Source organism: Ostrea edulis, chromosome 8 (genome assembly GCF_947568905.1).
Source record: "Ostrea edulis chromosome 8, xbOstEdul1.1, whole genome shotgun sequence".
NCBI lineage: Eukaryota > Metazoa > Mollusca > Bivalvia > Ostreida > Ostreidae > Ostrea > Ostrea edulis.
Genome location: NC_079171.1, coordinates 57,226,499 through 57,245,306, shown reverse-complemented (window position 1 = coordinate 57,245,306; position 18,808 = coordinate 57,226,499). Strand labels below are relative to the sequence as shown.

At 35.7% G+C, this 18,808-nt stretch overlaps 1 protein-coding gene across 3 annotated transcripts in view; it reads left to right on the top strand.

Annotated features, from left to right (window-relative positions):
- LOC125662045 (dipeptidyl peptidase 9-like) overlaps positions 1-18,808 on the top strand; it is a 28,462-nt gene that overhangs the window by 6,654 nt on the left and 3,000 nt on the right. For 2 of the 3 annotated variants that reach the window (XM_048894220.2, XM_048894219.2), the window contains exons 5-17: positions 1,258-1,319; positions 3,917-4,017; positions 5,460-5,637; positions 6,905-7,067; positions 7,820-7,893; positions 8,450-8,520; positions 10,576-10,657; positions 10,879-11,005; positions 12,120-12,297; positions 14,249-14,360; positions 16,228-16,380; positions 16,923-17,065; positions 17,737-17,848. In XM_048894220.2, coding sequence (XP_048750177.2) covers positions 1,258-1,319; positions 3,917-4,017; positions 5,460-5,637; positions 6,905-7,067; positions 7,820-7,893; positions 8,450-8,520; positions 10,576-10,657; positions 10,879-11,005; positions 12,120-12,297; positions 14,249-14,360; positions 16,228-16,380; positions 16,923-17,065; positions 17,737-17,848 — 1,556 coding nt within the window. Of the gene's footprint in view, positions 1-1,257; positions 1,320-3,916; positions 4,018-5,459; positions 5,638-6,904; positions 7,068-7,819; positions 7,894-8,449; positions 8,521-10,575; positions 10,658-10,878; positions 11,006-12,119; positions 12,298-14,248; positions 14,361-16,227; positions 16,381-16,922; positions 17,070-17,736; positions 17,849-18,808 lie in introns of those variants that run through there. The other variant, XM_056146551.1, reaches the window with a different exon arrangement.

Sequence of the window (18,808 nt, the reverse complement as noted above, 5' to 3'; positions counted from 1 at the left end):
AACTTAATGTACTCTCCCCAGTGTTCAACATTTAGCAACTTAATGTACTCTCTCCAGTGTTCGAGTATTGAACATTTATGATTTTTGAATGATAAAAGAGCATAATCATAGTAAATCTAAAGTCTATATACATGAAATAAACTGGCAATGTTGATTTCTAAGAAAGAAAATGTTTCTCATCAGTTGCTATTAGGCTATTAGATCATTAAATCGTGTAAAAAGGAAGTATTACATCGTTGCTAGTGTTTAATGTTATATGCTATTAGATCATTAAATCGTGTAAAAAGGAAGTATTACATCGTTGCTAATGTTTAATGTTATATGCTATAAATAATTCTTGTTTATTGTTTGCCATACCTCATTATCTTGAACTTAATGGGGCTGAGAAAAAACTCTTGAGTTATCCGAGGGTTTGAAATATTTAGGTTAGAATACATAGAGAAAATGTTGTTTGGACTTCCCACTCACTTTGACATATCCATGTTATTCGAGATATCAGTGTATGAGATCCTGAAGCACAAATGGAACATGTTATTGACATCTAATCCTGCTGTTTCCCTCGCTGTGGAACATGTTATTGACATCTAATCCTGCTGTTTCCCTCGCTGTGGAACTTGTCATTGACATCTAATCCTGCTGTTTCCCTTGCTGTGGAACATGTCATTGATATCTAATCCTGCTGTTTCCCTCGCTGTGGAACATGTCATTGGTATCTAATCCTGCTGTTTCCCTCGCTGTGGAACATGTCATTGACATCTAATCCTGCTGTTTCCCTCACTGTGGAACATGTCATTGATATCTAATCCTGCTGTTTCCCTCGCTGTGGAACATGTCATTGATATCTAATCCTGCTGTTTCCCTCGCTGTGGAACATGTCATTGACATCTAATCCTGCTGTTTCCCTCACTGTGGAACATGTCATTGGTATCTAATCCTGCTGTTTCCCTCACTGTGGAACATGTCATTGATATCTAATTCTGCTGTTTCCCTCACTGTGGAACATGTCATTGACATCTAATCCTGCTGTTTCCCTCGCTGTGGAACATGTCATTGATATCTAATCCTGCTGTTTCCCTTGCTGTGGAACATGTCATTGATATCTAATCCTGCTGTTTCCCTCGCTGTGGAACATGTCATTGTCATATAATCCTGCAGTTTCCCTCGCTGTGTTTGTAATTCACACTGTTTATAAATCTACACTGTTTATAAATCTACAATGATTGCTAGACTGACAATTTGTTTTTATTTGCTTTTCAGGAACGCCAAATGCTAGAAGTTTTCTAAAGCTAGTCAAGTTCTCTTTAGACAATCATGGCAAGGTATGATCAATATTTTAACATGATGGTTACTGGTTTGGTATTTGTATTCTTGAGATCATAGACATGGGGAAGGGAAAGAGGGGGTATTGTTTCTGGTTTGTCTTTTTTGTCTGCACATCTCTCTCTGTTCTTAACTTTGGCTGTGGTGATAACTTTCAAAATTATGCGAGAAAGATCCTCATAGTTGATGAAATGGAAAGGGTCATCAAGGTCATTGCTATGTGTCTTAGGGTCAATGTCGTTCATCATGCAATGTCAAGGTTAATCTTAACACAAATGAGCATAGATACACACATACGGTATTTTAAACAGTGATGGTATGTTTATCAATAAAATTGAACATCCACATTTATAAGCTTGCAAAATATCTATGCAAGCAAATAAAGGAGGGGGGTTGGGGGCTCCTGAATAATGATGAATATATGTATTATGAAAAGCTGCTGGATGTATGATCAGGTCAGTGTAAAGGTCCTAGAGGTCAAGTCCTGCTATCCTGTCCAGGATTTTGTTTTGTAATGCTGGCACTGTAGAGGCTTAAAGGCTAGGATTTTTCTTCAAGCTGTCACCTCCTTATAATGTCAGCTTTTGTTCCAGCCTAATTTAGCATTATATCAAGGGTGGGGTTATAAAGAGATTGACCAGTTTAGTTCATAAATTTGAAAATAGAAATGGTTGAACAATTAATAAATCATTGTCCTTTTATTTTCACCCAGTGCTCCCACTGGACCAGAATTCCCTTTCGCCACTTTTTCGGGGAGTGGCGCGGCACAAATAATCACATGCTTTACAATTATTTCCATCATATTATATATTATTTTCTTCATTACACTTATTTTAGCATTTTTAATCAGTTACATTACTTAATCATATCCAGCTACCATACCTAAACATTTCTTTCTGAAATAATAAGAAGTTGATTTGTTTGATAAATTCTATTATGGAAATCAAAATTCAGGTAATAAATCATATAAATATAAAGCTTCATGATGCTACACCCCTCAGTGAAAACATTGTGTACATTGGCCGAAATGCAGATGTCACAAAACATCAAGCCCAATTTAGAGTCGTATCTCAACCATTCCCTATCAAATTTACGTTTTTGTATGGAAGATTTTGCAATTTGGACAGAATCAGATGTTTGAGCAGGTGGGGTTGACTGTAAAGCCAAACATAGATATTTTTTTTAATTTTAGACTGACTAGGGTCAGAAGCTACAAGTTTAGTATCAAAATAGAATGGGGTGCATAGTCTTATGAGATTAGCATTTTTATACTGTTGCGCACCGAACTTCAAAGAAAATTATTTATTAAAATTGCTATGTCCATATGAATGGTGACCGACCGCATTGTTTATGAAATATTCGAACTAAAATCAAACACATTAAAATCTTGTAATCAACGAGTTTGGCCGCAAAAACAAACAATTGATGTATTCATATATACATTATAGACAATAATACGGCCAATTTAATTACCGGTCGGTTCTCTGGTTAAGAATTGACATTAATGTGGAGATGATAACACGATAATGAATAAGACTTTAAATGTTAAACAATTGACCACAGCAGGTTAAACAGCTGTCCGATGTACTTTATTACATAATCACCGACTTTTTTGCAGCCATAAATTACCTGAGGCTGTGACCAGCTCTGTGTGCACTGGAGCGACGCGAGATTTCCGGTCGCACGCGTTGACTGAATAAACTGATTTTGACTGCATAAACAAACAGGCGATAATGTGTCATTGACAAAGGATTAAAAATACAATTTATTGCAAAAAGGGATTTTCGCCACTTTCAATTTTTTTTCGCCATTTTTGAAAAAAATTTGCCATTGGCGAAAATGGCGAAGCCCAGCTCGAGCACTGTTTTCACCTAACTAGTATGCATAAAATTTCTTGAAATTTCTTTTGATAGTAGAATGTTCTGCACTTGTGCATTTGTAAAACACAAAGAAGTGTATGTACAACCATTCCATTTGTGTCGTGGTAGGAGCTACGATGACTCAATACATTGAGCTGCTGACGTACACATGTAATGCTTTAGCTTTATTTTAGAACACAGAAATATGATGTCACACATCAATACACAGAATTTACAGCAGTGGATAGTAGTTTTATGTTTTGGTTTTCTCTGTTGTTTACATTTGGGTATTCTAGACTACTGGACGACTATTCCAGACTACTAATGTACGTGGATCCATTATGATTCACCACACAGACCAGTTATGGCTCCCGGGCCCTGGTTGTTGGCATTGTTATTGGGAAAGGTTTAAAGGTTATCTGTGACATTTTGTACCCAACAATGGTTGGCGAATGGAGATAGACATGTTTTGTGTTTAATACATCAGGGTTTTTTTTTTTATCGTGTATGGAAGTCCGTTGAACACATTTCGATGGTGGTAGGGGAAGATATACTGAGATGACAGTGGTACAATATAGATGTGGTGGTATGGGGGGGGGGGTGTGATATACTGAGATGACAGTGGTAGATGTGGTGGTATGCAGGGGTGGGGTGATATACCAAGCTGACAGTGGTACATGTAGATTTGTTTAATCAACTGCAGACACAATTTTCTATGTTTCCTGCTTATTTTTCAGTTTGACCAAGTGCAGCATTATCATCTGTACGAACCGTTGCTGACATTCTTCCCAGACTTGGAGTACATTGTGAGAGCAGGCTGGACTCCTGATGCTAAACAGTAAGTCAGGTTTACCTCCCTTTTGTAAACAGTAATTCAGGATTACCTCCCTCCTTTTGTAAACAGTAAGCCAGGATTACCTCCCTTTTGTAAACAGTACGTCAAGATTATTTCCCTTTTATATGCCTGTTATAGATCGTTTACATAGAAAGTCCAACCAACTTTACATTCTTTGTAGCAAGAGGTTCCTGTTTTATACAGTAAAACACGGTTATAGTGAACCTCCAGGGCCAGTAAAAAACAGTTCATTAAAACCAAACTTCATTATACAGTAAAACACGGTTATAGTGAACCTACAGGGCCAGTGAAAAACAGTTCATTATAACCAAACTTCATTACACAGTAAAACACTGTTATAGTGAACATCTAAGGCCGGCAAAAAACAGTTCACTACAAGCAAACTTCCTTTTAAAGTGAAACACGGTTATAGTGAACCTCCAGGGCCAGCAAAAAACAGTTCATTATAACAGGTATTTTCTGTGCTTGTCCATTATTTACAGAATTCTGCAGATCCACAAAAATTACAATCACAAAATAAACAAAAATCTATCCATGAATGTAAAGATGGGTATAATGCAACCATGGAAATTGGAAACTTAGAAATATAATTTGCCGTCTTTTAAGGATCGGATCACAAAAATTTCCACCCACAGAAAATACCTGTTATACGGCATATTGTGTTATATCACAGACATTTTGATTTAGTTAGATATACTATAAAGCATATCAGGAATAGACATTAACTTTCAAATCCCGTTGTTCTCTTGGCAAGGGAACCCCTAAACTTTGATATGCCCAAATTTAAAGTTTGAATGTATTTTCAAAAGTGAAATTGAGTTCATACCCTCAAGATTCATGCACATATTATCTACATCTGCAACCCATTCATGAGACAATCATTACAATTTGTAAAGATATCAAAGGCAAAAACATTGAAAATGTACATGTGAACATAGTGAAATAAACACAATTTGAAGACGGGTTATACAGTAATGTGTGCTATTTATAGCATGTATGGGTTATTTGGTAATGTGTTCTATTTATAGCATGTATGGGTTATTTGGTAATGTGTGCTATTTATAGTGTGTATGGGTTATTTGGTAATGTGTTCTATTTATAGCGTGTATGGGTTATTTGGTAATGTGTTCTATTTATAGCGTGTATGGGTTATTTGGTAATGTGTTCTATTTATAGTGTGTATGGGTTATTCAATAATGTGTTCTATTTATAGCGTGTATGGGTTATTTGGTATTATAGCGTGTATGGGTTATTTGGTAATGTGTGCTATTTATAGTGTGTATGGGTTATTTGGTAATGTGTTCTATTTATAGCGTGTATGGGTTATTTGGTAATGTGTTCTATTTATAGTGTGTATGGGTTATTTGGTAATGTGTTCTATTTATAGCGTGTATGGGTTATTTGGTAATGTGTTCTATTTATAGCGTGTATGCAGAATTGCTGGACCGGCAACAGAAACACCTGAGTCTCGTTTTGATTCCAGTCGATTTCTTTGTCCCGGTGCGGAGTTTTGCTGATGAGGAAATGAACGTTGATTTAGTCAGGGGATCTGTTCCTTCATTAAGTGTGATATACGAAGAAAGGTCGGATATTTGGGTCAATGTGAGTACATTTAAATTTAGATGTATACTCATGTAGCTAATTATATCTTGATTAAATCACCTTAAAACAAAACATTACCAAAGAGTCTTCTAAGTTTTAATTAGTTATCAATTCATTAAAACATAAAATTCATAAAAGAATTTCATGTAGTTTGTATTTTATTGCTGTTGACGTAGTGGTTAGGGAGTTTGTATGGGAGGTCCTGGGTTTGAATCTGGATCCTTGTACCATGTCAAACTGAAGATATCTTACATAGGTACACTGTAGTGCTAGCATCCAGCATAAGAAGTGAAAGTCACAGGTCTTTCAGATGTAACCTTAGGAATAAGGGGGTCCTGTGTCATGGCTTGATAAAGATAACACCCCTACTACGGCCCTGGGGGCCATGCTCAGGTCAACAGTTCAGGCATTTCTCTTTAAACTGATCAGATGATGTCTCAATATGAGTGAAAATTTCTTGATTCGGCGCCCACATAAAACAAAATACAAACAAACTTAGAAACACATTTTATTGCTGTTGAGGCAAACTGTGAGACAGCGCATAACATTAAGAGACCATCGTATTCATCCAAGTGAGCACCCTGGGTACTTAGAAAATCGGGGGGAGGGGGGGGGGGGGGACTATTTACAAGTTTATATTTCCAGAGAAATTTTGACTTCAAGGGATGTTTAGATTGATATTAAAATCTAAATGAGTCATTGTTTCCTTATTGATAATATGATTCACTCGGGCCTTGTTCGTTGATCTATTATTTCAATAATTGAAACATTTTGAACACAGTGAATACACAGACATGTAGTAGCTATTACCAGTATTATGTACATTTGTAAGTCATAACTTATTTAAATGGGGAGGGGGGGGGGGCTCTTAGTTTTTGAGAGTTGAGAATAGTCCCAGAGGTGCTTATAGGGGTGGGTGCATTTTGGCCTATAGCTAAACTCACATTTGATGTAGATGTATTTTCATCATCTTTTCTAGCCAAGGGTTTTCGGTCCACTCTGCTCCCCATAAACTGTTAATTTGGAGTGGAGAGGACTGAAAACCCTTCGCTAGTGTAGAAGTATTTCCGTCTGAACATGATTAATTAAAAAATGTGAAATACAGTATACCGGGAAAATTGGATCCCATTTTACTTCTCCATTTTCCACCTTGAGTGAAATTGGTGAATTCAAAAATTGACTTATTTGAATTTACTCATAACTTTAAAATAGAAAAATATTTAGAAACAAATGATGGTATGTCTAATGTACATATTGTGTCTTTCAGACTCATGATATTTTGCATATTTTACCTCATTCGGAGCCCTCGGAGATCAAGTTCCTGTGGGCTTCGGAAAAATCGGGCTTCCGCCATTTATACTGTGTGACGTCAAAGCTAGAAAGCTGTGATAAAGCAATCTGTGCCATGGACCTTCTCCAGGAGACTCAAGGTATGTCCATCTTCCCCAGTCTTCTCCAGGAGACTCAAAGCATGTCTTTCCCTCCCCCAACCTCTTCAAGAGACTCGAGGTACGACCCCCACATCCTCCCTCCCTCAGCCTTCTCTAAGAGACTCAAGATATATCTTAACCCCCGCCCCTCTCCTAGCAGACTCAAGGCATGCCTCCACCTATCCCTCCTCCTAGCAGACTCAAGGTATGCCCTATGCCTCACTCCATCCCCTCCCTCAGCCTTTTTCAGGAAAATCAAGGTATGCCTTCCAGCTTTTTTTTTGAGACTTAAGATATGCCCACTCCTCAGCCTTCTCCAGGAGACTTATATTATGCCTCTTTCCCTCCCCCAGCCTTCTCCAGGAGACTTATGGTATGTCCCCCCCCCTTTCCCCCAGCCTTTTGTTTCTGTAAGTCATATTTTATTCACAAGCACATTATTTATGCCTAATTTTGTGTGACTTACTTAGTTCTTGTTTGTGAATAAACTTTTGATTTACACAATAAAGCAGTAAATAATGACTCACTAAAGTTACGTCTCGTAAACAACTACTTCATTTCCACGCAAAAATAATGCATCGCAAAATAACATGATCTACTCTACTTTTAATAATTTGATCATATCAAGAATCTTTGTTTTGCAATGGCATATGTTAATATTAATACAGCGTTCTTGATTTATGAAAATGTTACAGATATGATTTTTTGAACACAAATTTTTTGATACAGTGAAATAAATTTTGAATCTACAGATGGACAGTTTAAAGCAAATGTGATAAAAGAAGAAATGCTGACGTCAGGTGACTGGGAAGTGAATGGAAAACAGGTATAGTGGAAATTCAGGGATGGATCCAGTAGATATCGCTGGAAAAAATCTGACATTCAGGGGTGGATCCAGTAGATATTGCAGGGAAAAATCCAAAATTCGGGGGTGGATTTAGTAGATATCGCAGGAAAAAATCTGACATTCAGGGGTGGATGGACCAGAAGTACATATTACAGTGGAAATCTAGGGGTGGATCTTGTAGATATTGCATTGAAAATCCAAGGGGTGGATGTACATGTAATGGTATTGAACATTACAGGGGAAATTCAGGGAGTGGATCCAGTAGACATTGTGATGGTGGAAATTGACTGTCAAGAGAGAGTTTTGGTTTCACATCAACACTCCACTCCTATTGTTTTGGGGTTTCTTTTTTTTTTCAAAACTGTTACAAACTAAACAAAAATGGATCAAAATAAAAAAAACCCTGTAAACTGAAGAAATAATATCTTCTCTTTCTCTTGAATGAATAATGATATGCTTGTTTTGCTGAGAAATGCAGAGTATTCATGACACGCCTTTGTTACAGCTATGTATTTATGACACGCCTTTGTTACAGCTATGGGTGGATGAAGAGAGGGGAGTTGTATATTTCATGGGTCTGAAGGACAGCGTTCTAGAAACACACCTGTAAGTAATTAAAAAACACACCTGTAAGTTCTAATTATAGAAACACACTTTTAGGTAATTATAGAAACACACCTGTAAGTAATTATACAAACACACCTGTAAGTTCTAATTGTACAAATACACCTGTAAGTTCTAATTATACAAACACATCTGTAAGCTGTAAGTAATTACAGAACCACACCTTTAAGTTCTAATTATAGAAGCACACCTGTCAATTCTAATTATAGAAAAAGCACCTGTAAGTAATAATAGAAACACACCTGTCAATTCTAATTATAGAAACTAGGGCTGAAACGATTCACCGAAATATCAATACTGTTCAATATAAACTCTCGATTCAATGTTCGATTCATTGCCCCGATTTTTGGTTCGATACGTTTATTAGAAACGGGTTCAGTAAAATACATCAAGCTCGACCTGTACTTATTATTTTTACCTGCATGAAGGACAAAATAGCGTCAAATAATGTTCAAACTGTTGTTTTCCTTGAGGTTGATGGAAATAATAATTAACTTTATAAGTTTAAACTACAGAGGCAACAGGCATCTTACCGTTTGTCAGTTTGGAAACATTTTGCTTTTAAAGTTATGATTTTGAATCTTGGTAATTATTTTTTTTTTCAATGTTATCATTGGTTTCTTCTGTAAATTGTGTTGTATTGAAAGTATAGGGCATAAGTATTGCAATATATATCATATCATGAAGGGGGTGTATTGTTTCAGTCCTAATAGATATACACCAGTAAGTTCTTCTCAGTTGTATTCCTAAATATTCCTGAATATACTCATGACAAGGAATTTATTATCTTGTAATTTCTTAAAATAAAATAACTGGCCTTTATTTTGCTAAAATACATATAAGAACTTTTGATCAACAGAATTTATGCGAATTCATGTTCACACGATTTAATTTGACGTACACGAGTCATTTCTTGTTAAATACTCGCATAAAATAAAGAATCTACAGTACTTGTTGAAAATAGAATTTAAAGTGTACCAGTATAAATATGTATAGAATATAAGACTACATGATATAATGTATAGAATTTGAAGCTGTTTGTATAATGTTTACAATGTAAAGCATGAAAGGTAAAGATAACGAACAGTGATCAATTTCATAACTCCTACAAGCAATATAAAATAGAGAGTAGGGCAAACACGAACCCCTGGACACACCAGAGGTGGGATCAGGTGTCTAGGAGGAGTAAGCATCCCCTGTCGACCGGTCACACCCACATTCTTCTTTTCTATACTAAATTTTGTCGGCGAATACATGTGTACATTCAGTGAGAAATTGTCTGATCAGAATGTTGTACAATCCAAAACGTGTAAATTGTAGGGATGTCCTAAAAATCCAGAACTGGAAAATATTGTGTATCCTAGATATTATATCTCATCAGAAAAAAAAACTTTCTGATATCGAACATGTTCTGAATTGATTCGCAGTACAATGGTACCATATTGATAGACCGTATCTGATGTACCATATTGATAGACCGTATCTGAAATCTGTAGTCTAGGAAAAACTGATAGGCTTATCTCACATTATCACCAGTGGAATTCTATTAATCTCGAGCACAGTAACATAGTGATATTCACGGTATGATCAAGAGAGACAACTCTACACATGTAAATGATTGACATAAAACTTATCAGTGTTAGAAGATCATTATCAACAGGATGTGTGTTTACTTAAATAGATCAACAGTGTTCAATAATTTTGAAATTCATGGCATTGCATTTAACATCAATCAAAATTTATATTGTGTTGAAAGAAAGAATCTCGTCTAGAGTTTTTGAAATCTACATTTTACATACCAGTTATTTTGATAAATTCCCACATATAGTGATGCATAATCAATTTTTCTTGATCCAAATGAAATTTTAAGGTCAAAACTTTCAGAGATAAAGATTTTATAAACACTATCAGTAGATTTTTCTTGTTAAATCCCGCTTGAAAAAAAGAGAGGTAACTCATGCTCAGGAGAAAGCTTCACTTTTGAGGCCAATATTGGAATATGTTGGTACTTGGTTGATTTCATGTTCTATTTTTTAGATATGCTGTGTCCTATGTGAAACCTTCAGAACCGGTCAGACTGACCACTCTTGGCTATTCCCATACAGTGTCTTTCAGCTCAGTACGTCTAAATAAAAAAAATAATTTTCAATCTTAATCTTGAAAATATTTAAATATGTGAAATATTGTTTGACATAGGTATGCATTTTGTTTTCATTATTATCAATTTTGAAAGTATATATATATATATATATATATATATATATATATATATATATATATGTGACTGTGTAATAAGTTTTCAATATTCACAATTTCTTGGTTGTTTTTTTTTCCCACCAGGACTACTTGTCGTTTGTGAGCGTGTATAGCTCTGTTAGTGAGACCATGTCCTGTTATGTGTACCGGATTCTCCATGAGGACGGAACGATTAGGACGAAGACCTGGGGAATTATAATGCTACCAATAGGTGGGTATCTTACAATGCTGGTGATTGGTTGGTATCTTACAATGCTGTTGATTGGTGGGTATCTTACAATGCTGGTGATTGGTGGGTATCTTACAATGCTGTTGATTGGTTGGTATCATACAATACTGTTGATTGGTTGATATCTTACAATGCTGTTGATTGGTTGATATCTTAATATGCTACTTATACATGTGTATCTCGGCTCCATTTCAAGTAGAAAACCTAACACCTCTTCATCTAAATCGACCTTGTTGAGCCCCTTATCACGCAGTTCTATCTCCCAGATCAAAAGTCATTGCTTTCTCCGTCATGTTATCGAACTCGTAAAGCAGACGATACATATCGGGAACTCGTGTTTACAATCTACACATCAGTGGTCTACGTCATCAAGTTGACTATTCTGCCACATCATCACTATGTGTGTTGTTTCTTTATATTCATTTTGTGTTTTATTCATATCTTTGGTTGTGTTTATTTTTTTTGGTAGCAATGAAAAAAAAATCAATTGAATTCATTTCATCTAAAATGATTTTGTGGAATTCTCGTGCTAAAATTAGAACGGGGAAGACACATTCCAGGGAAAAGTAGTCCCGCGTGCTTAGTGCAGATGAACTCCGAATGAATTTTTTTTTACTAAGAAATCAAACAAATCTTTAATCCAATCAGCATCGTTGTTAAGTCATGACTTTAAAAGTTATCAAATGTCAGGTGCCTTTGGATTATGGATGTTGAACATTCGTTAATCCAGAAGCCTTTGTTTTGTATCCAGACTACAGTGCCCCTGTTGTTAATCCAGAAGCCTCTGTTTTGTAGTGTGTGTTAATCCAGAAGCCTTTGTTTTTGTATCCGGACTACAGTGCCCTGGTTGTTAATCCAGAAGCCTTTGTTTTGTAGTGTGTCTGGACTACAGTGGTCCGGTTGTTAATCCAGAAGCTTTTGTTTTGTAGTGTGTCTGGACTACAGTGGTCCGGTTGTTACTCCAGAAGCCTTTGTTTTGTATCCAGACTACAGTGCCCCGGTTGTTAATCCAGAAGCCTTTGTTTTGTAGTGTGTGTTAATCCAGAAGCCTTTGTTTTGTAGTGTGTGTGTTAATCCAGAAGCCTTTGTTTTGTAGTGTGTCCGGACTACAGTGCTCCGGAGCTCTTCCAATATGAAAGTCAGTCAGGTTTCATCCATCATGGATTGTTCTTTCATCCGCACGGTGAGCAGGCGGGACAGAAGTACCCCACCGTGTTGATGGTGTACGGCGGCCCCCAAGTTCAACAGGTCACAAACAGCTTCAAAGGAATTAGGTCAGTAGAGGTCATAAGGTCAGAAAAGGTCATCAGGCAAGTAAAGGTCATTGAATCAGTAGAGGTCATCGGGTCAACAATGGTATCCAAGTTCTGTAGTCTTCAGAGGGTAATTTGTGATTAGGGCTGTTCCAGAAATGATCAAATGGGAGGGTCGGGCGGCAAACAATATTTTTTTGTGTGGGTGGTCGTATTTTTTCATATTTTAATTGGTCCGTGGTTGGACTGTTAAAAAAATATTTATTATGGGTAGTGGGTAGTTTCTATTGTTTTATTTTGTGCCACATGGGTGTTGAGTTTTCAGAATATTTTTATTGTCGCTCTTGTCGTGTTGGTTACAAAACGTCGGAGGGAAAATTGAAAACATGCTTTCGAAATGCTGCTTTCGAAATCGGAAGTCGGAAGTAACATAGAACTATTCGAGTTGTCGCTCTTTGCAGCGCATAACTTCCCATTACGGCACTCTTCAAATTAGAGGCGCGTTTAGTAGGGTCCCTTTGGACGTGATGGCGGGCGAACTCTGTTCTGTAGATTATTACAGTTTATAGTGCATCGATTTTGGGAATATTTTGAAACCAATAGGTACTCCGTTTTCTAATAAAAATAGGCAAACCTTAGTTGATTTATACGAGGGTACCGATGCGTTGTATTTATCAGTCGGTGTGATGGTGATATAGAGGCCTCCGGGCGCGGGCTCCATTAGAAGACGAACGATTCGTGGAAAAACATATCCATACCCATTTAATGATAATAGCATCGTTTGGACTCCCAATCTTTCCAACATTCCCGCCATAGATGCCTTTGATTGTTGATGTGACATCGTTTCTTCAGAACTACTGTGATACAATGTCGCACAGGCATTACCGCGTCATTGACTAGAATGTTTGTCCCGAAAACCTCACGAGATTTGTACCGTTTTCATTTTTAAAAATATTTTTGTGGTGGGTCTGGTTAGTTTTTTTTTTTTATTAGATGGGTCATTGTAAAATGAGTTTATTAATTTGATGGGTCATGGGGTAATTTTTTATTTTTTTTTATGGGTGCTTGGTATATACAAAAGGTGCCTCCCGACCCCTCCATGTATTTATTTCTGGAATAGCCCTTAGTAAATCTTGGTAGTACCAGTATTAAAATCATGCATATTCATAATCATTTAGATATTTAGATATATCAAGAACAAGTCAATTTTCTCTTGTTTTATAAATGTTACGGATAAAGATATGTTAGACAACTTGAAAAAAACCCAGACAACTTAAAAAGAAAGTTAATAATCTTTTGTTAGACAACTTGTTGTTATACATTCAATTTAACGTCCAGGTTTTGACTTGTTTTCCTTGCCCAGGTTTTCACTTTTTTTCATTGTCCATTTTTTAAAACTTTTTTTTCTTTGTCTTGGTTTTTACTTTTTTTTTCATTGTCCAGGTTTTTATAATTTTTTTCTTTATCCTGGTTTTTAATTTTTTTTATATTCTTGTCCAGGTTTTTACTTTTTTTTTCTTTGTCCGGGTCTTTTTATTTAATTTTTTTTTTCATTGTCCTGGTTTTTACTTTTTTTTCATTGTCCTGGTTTTTACTTTGTTTTTCTTTGTCCAGGTTTTTACTTTTTTTCCTTTATCCATGTTTTTACTTTTTTTCCCTTTGTCCATGATTTTACTTTTTTTTTCTTTGTCCAGGTTTTTACTTTTTTTTTCTTTGTCCGGGTCTTTTTATTTAATTTTTTTTTTTCATTGTCCTGGTTTTTACTTTTTTTTTCACTGTCCTGGTTTTTACTTTGTTTTTCTTTGTCCAGGTTTTTACTTTTTTTTTCATTGTCCTGGTTTTTACTTTTTTTTTCATTGTCCTGGTTTTGACTTTGTTTTTCTTTGTCCAGGTTTTTACTTTTTTTTCCTTTATCCAGGTTTTTACTTTTTTTCCCTTTGTCCAGGTTTTTACTTTTTTTTTCTTTGTCCAGGTTTTTACGGCATCATGCTCTAGCTTCCAATGGTTATGCTGTTGTTGTCATTGATGGAAGAGGCTCATGTGGGCGGGGCTTAAAGTTTGAGTCGCATATCAAAGACAGACTGGTGAGTTTTAAGAGTTTGAAAAATGGACGTTTTGGAGGGAGGGGGGGGGGGGGGGGGGGGAGGGTCCACATGATATCATATCAATGGTTCACTATGTAACAGATACTGAAATTCTTCATCATACGTAAGTAATCAATATTTGAATATTTGCATTAATTCATGATTAAAAATTCTCATTTTTAGTTAAGTCCTTTGGAGTAAAGCTCTTAGAATTTTAAACTCTAGCAATTTGACATTCAGTGGCAATCTAGCCTAATTAATAGATTCTTCATGCCTCCTTAGAAATCGATCACTCGTTTCACATTAGGAATTTACAGGACTTTGAGTTTTAATATGATACATGTAGGTATAAAGATTTATCTGTATTGACAGCAATTTCGATCAACTAAAGTACAGGGATGCGTTTTACAAAACAACTTACGACAAAGTCGCAAATCTGAAATCGTATTACATGGTCATTGGTTTAAATGCATGACTGAAAATTTTTCTGAGACTTAATTTTTGCGCTATATATTAATAATAATATTTATGCATTTTAATTCTGACACTATGAATATTTTATTCACATGTATGTGCACATCGATTTTATATTATCTTTCTTTCACATTTGTAAAGCGCTTTAGAGAACTAATGTTGATAGGGCGCTATATAAATCTTTTAATTACAGTTACAATTAAAATTTTTGAATTTTTTTTTTGGTACCATTTTTTCATTGAAGTGAATTTTTTTTTTTACAATAAACGGGGAAATTCCAGTATGTGAAGTTGGTTTAAGTCACAAGTTCTTCTGTAAAACGCACTCCAGACCTGTAAAACTTACAGTATATCACAAATATATATTCATAATGTAGGTCCATGATCAGATTGCATCAATTCGAATTTAGATTTATTTGTAAACCAGAATTTTATCACAGTCACTGATCTGCTGAATAATGATGTTGATGTTTTTACTCCAGGTTAAATCTACGTTTATTGAATTAAGATTCAGCTGGCTGATTGTTTTACAAGACTGGTGTAAATCGTGCCGATATCTTCTGCCTTTAATAGAAGTTTGTTTTTTATCTTGCAGATTGAGGAACATTATTTTTGGCATATTGCCATATTCCTTATAAGTGTTTTAGCAAGGATTTAATTTTGGCATCATTAGATGTTGAGATTGCTAAAATTGAATATCACTAACAATTCATTCTCTGTAGTAGGTAATAGTTATCTTTCTTGGAATTAAGAATTTGCTTGAATTAGCTCTCGATAAATGCATGTATGTATACTCATTTTTATGGGGAAATCACTGAATATGTAAATCACTGAATATGTAAATCACTGAGTATGCAAATCAGTGAATATGTAAATTACTGAATATGTAAATCACTGAATAGTTAAATCACTGAATAGGTAAATATGGGTCTCGCTAGAAATTTACCTTATACGGTATTTGATGTCAGGAAAAACCAACCAACCAAGACCTGTTTGTGAAACACAATTCCTATTCAATTGTGGAGTATTAGACTGAAACAAGTGACCTTCACCTTTAGCAGTCAACATAGCAATGGCCTTCACTAAGTATGACGTCTCTAAGCTAGTGTAAAACTAGCGTATATAATCAGGTTGAAAGTTGATGACAGACCAAGTCCAAACCAATAGCACCCCCCACCAAACTGATAGCACCCCCCCCCCCCCCCCCCCATATCATCTATTGCCTTCAATCTCATGACAAAGCTGATGTTTAATTTAAAAAATTTAAATGGTGGTAAAGATACAGTTAATGATGAAGAGGTACAATTGTCAGTCTGAAGTTTTCTGTTGTAGGGGACTGTAGAGATCGAGGACTAGTTAGATGATACAATTGTCTGACGTTTTCTGTTTTGTAGGGGACTGTGGAGATCGAGGACCAGGTTGAGGGGCTTCAGTTTCTCTCCTCGATGGGGTTCTGTGTAGACATGGACAGGGTGGGGATACATGGTTGGTCCTATGGCGGTTATCTGTCCTTGCTCGGCATTGCTCAGAGGCCCGACGTGTTCAAGGTAAAAGTCTAGAAAAAATTAATCAGAGGTCCGACGTGTTCAAGGTAAAAGTGTAGAAAAAATTAATCAGAGGTCCGACGTGTTCAAGGTAAAAGTGTAGAAAAAATTAATCAGAGGTCCGATGTGTTCAAGGTAAGAGTCCTTATAAATATCACTTAGAGACTACAATATAGACATGTTCAGGTTAAAAGTGTACACAAAATAACTCAGAGGCCTGCCGTGTAAAAGTCCACCACATTATCTAACTCAGAGGCCTGCCATGTAGAAGTCCACCACATTATCTAACTCAGGCCTGATGTGTTCAATGTAACATCCACAGATAAAAAAAATGCTCAAAGGCTAGACATGTTCAAGGTAAGACTGCATAAAAAATATGCAGAGGCCCGACACATTCATGATGTCTGCATACACTTATCTCCTAAATGCCTGACATGTTTTAACAGAGTTCTATAACTCTTCATGTTATGTATCCTGATACTTGTGAACACTAACATGTAATGTATTTAGAAATGAGATTAATTTCCATTCCGTGTTACATACAGGTAGGGATAGCTGGTGCTCCTGTTGTAAACTGGTTGCTGTATGACACAGGATACACAGAGAGATACCTGAATGTTCCTTCCCAGAACCAGACCGGGTACAGAAACGGGTCGGTGCTGAGTCACGTAGAAAAATTCCCTGACGAGTAAGTCTGACAGTGAGTCACGTAGACAAATTCCCTGACGAGTAAGTCTGGCGTGGAGTCGCGTAGACAAAATAAATTTAAAATCATGATTAATACTGTCCTGCAAATTGGTATGGAGATAAAGCACTAGTGAGATTAAACGGAAACACATAATATTTAAATTACATCGTAAGACCGGTATGTAACCATGTGTTATGACTTTAATCAGTATACAGAATCTATTCAAATGGCAGCATGTATTGATACATGGGACTCCTTTCTTCTTTGTGTTGTGAACATCCAGGGCTATTAATAAGGGAGTACCTTCTTACTGTCTGATATAATGCTTCATGTTCAACAGTCTCCCACACAAGCTGTAGTTTTAGATATATCCACTATGTGGATTTAGCCAGGATATGATATGGTTTTGCAATACTCTGGACTGTTGACAAGCTGCAATACTAGATATATCCTCTATGTGGATTTAGATATGATATGATATGGTTTTACAATACTCTGGACTGTTGACAATTATTGTAAAACAAGGTAAAGGAAAGACATTACAATTAGTGTATGGAGATGAAATCGCCCTTTCCTTCAGCCATCTTTTCTTAGGACTTTGAATTCGACAAAACAATTCATGGAAAAAAATTACAGATATCTTCTAATATTTGAGTGTTTATTAATTGCAGGGAGAACAGAGTTTTAATCATCCATGGACTTATTGACGAGAATGTACACTTTCATCACACCAGCGCCTTAATCACAGCTCTAGTGAAAGCTTGTAAACCATACAGATTACAGGTAATAGTTAAAGCTTGTAAATCACACAGATTACATGTATCTAGTGAAAGCTTGTAAATAACACAGATTACATGTATCTAGTGAAAGCTTGTAAATAACACAAATAACAGTCATGTATCTAGTGAAAGCTTGTAAATCACACAGATTACAGGTAATAGTTAAAGCTTGTAAATCACACAGATTGCATGTATCTTGTGAAAGGTTGCAAATCACACAGATTACATGTATTTAGTAAAAGCATGTAAATCACACAAATTACATGTAATATATAAAGCTTGTAAATCACACAGATTACATGTATCTAGTGAAAGCTTGTAAATAACACAGATTACATGTATCTAGTGAAAGCTTGTAAATCACACAGATTGCAGGTAATAGTTAAAGCTTGTAAATCACACAGATTACATGTATCTAGTGAAAGCTTGTAAATAACACAGATTACATGTATCCAGTGAAAGCGTGTAAATCACACAGATTACATGTATCTTGTGAAAGCGTTTAAATCACACAGATTACATGTATTTAGTGAAAGCTTGTAAATCACACAGATTACATGTAATATATAAATCTTGTAAATCACAGATTACATGTAATATATAAAGCTTGTAAATCACACAGATTACATAGTTATGGTTTAATTTTTCATTAGTTTTCTATATTTTCCTTTTAAACATGTATATACGTGTTACCTATAGGGAGAGCTCCGCTCTCACAGCCCTTCGGGCCGTGAGAGGGCTTTGCCTTCTATAAAGCTTGTAAATCACACAGATTACATGTAATATATAAAGCTTGTAAATCACACAGATTACATGTAATATATAAAGCTTGTAAATCACACAGATTACATATAATATATAATTCTTGTAAATCACACAAATTACATGTATCTAGTGAAAGCTTTTAAATGACACAAATTACAGGTAATAGTTAAAACTTGTAAATCACACAGATTACATGTAA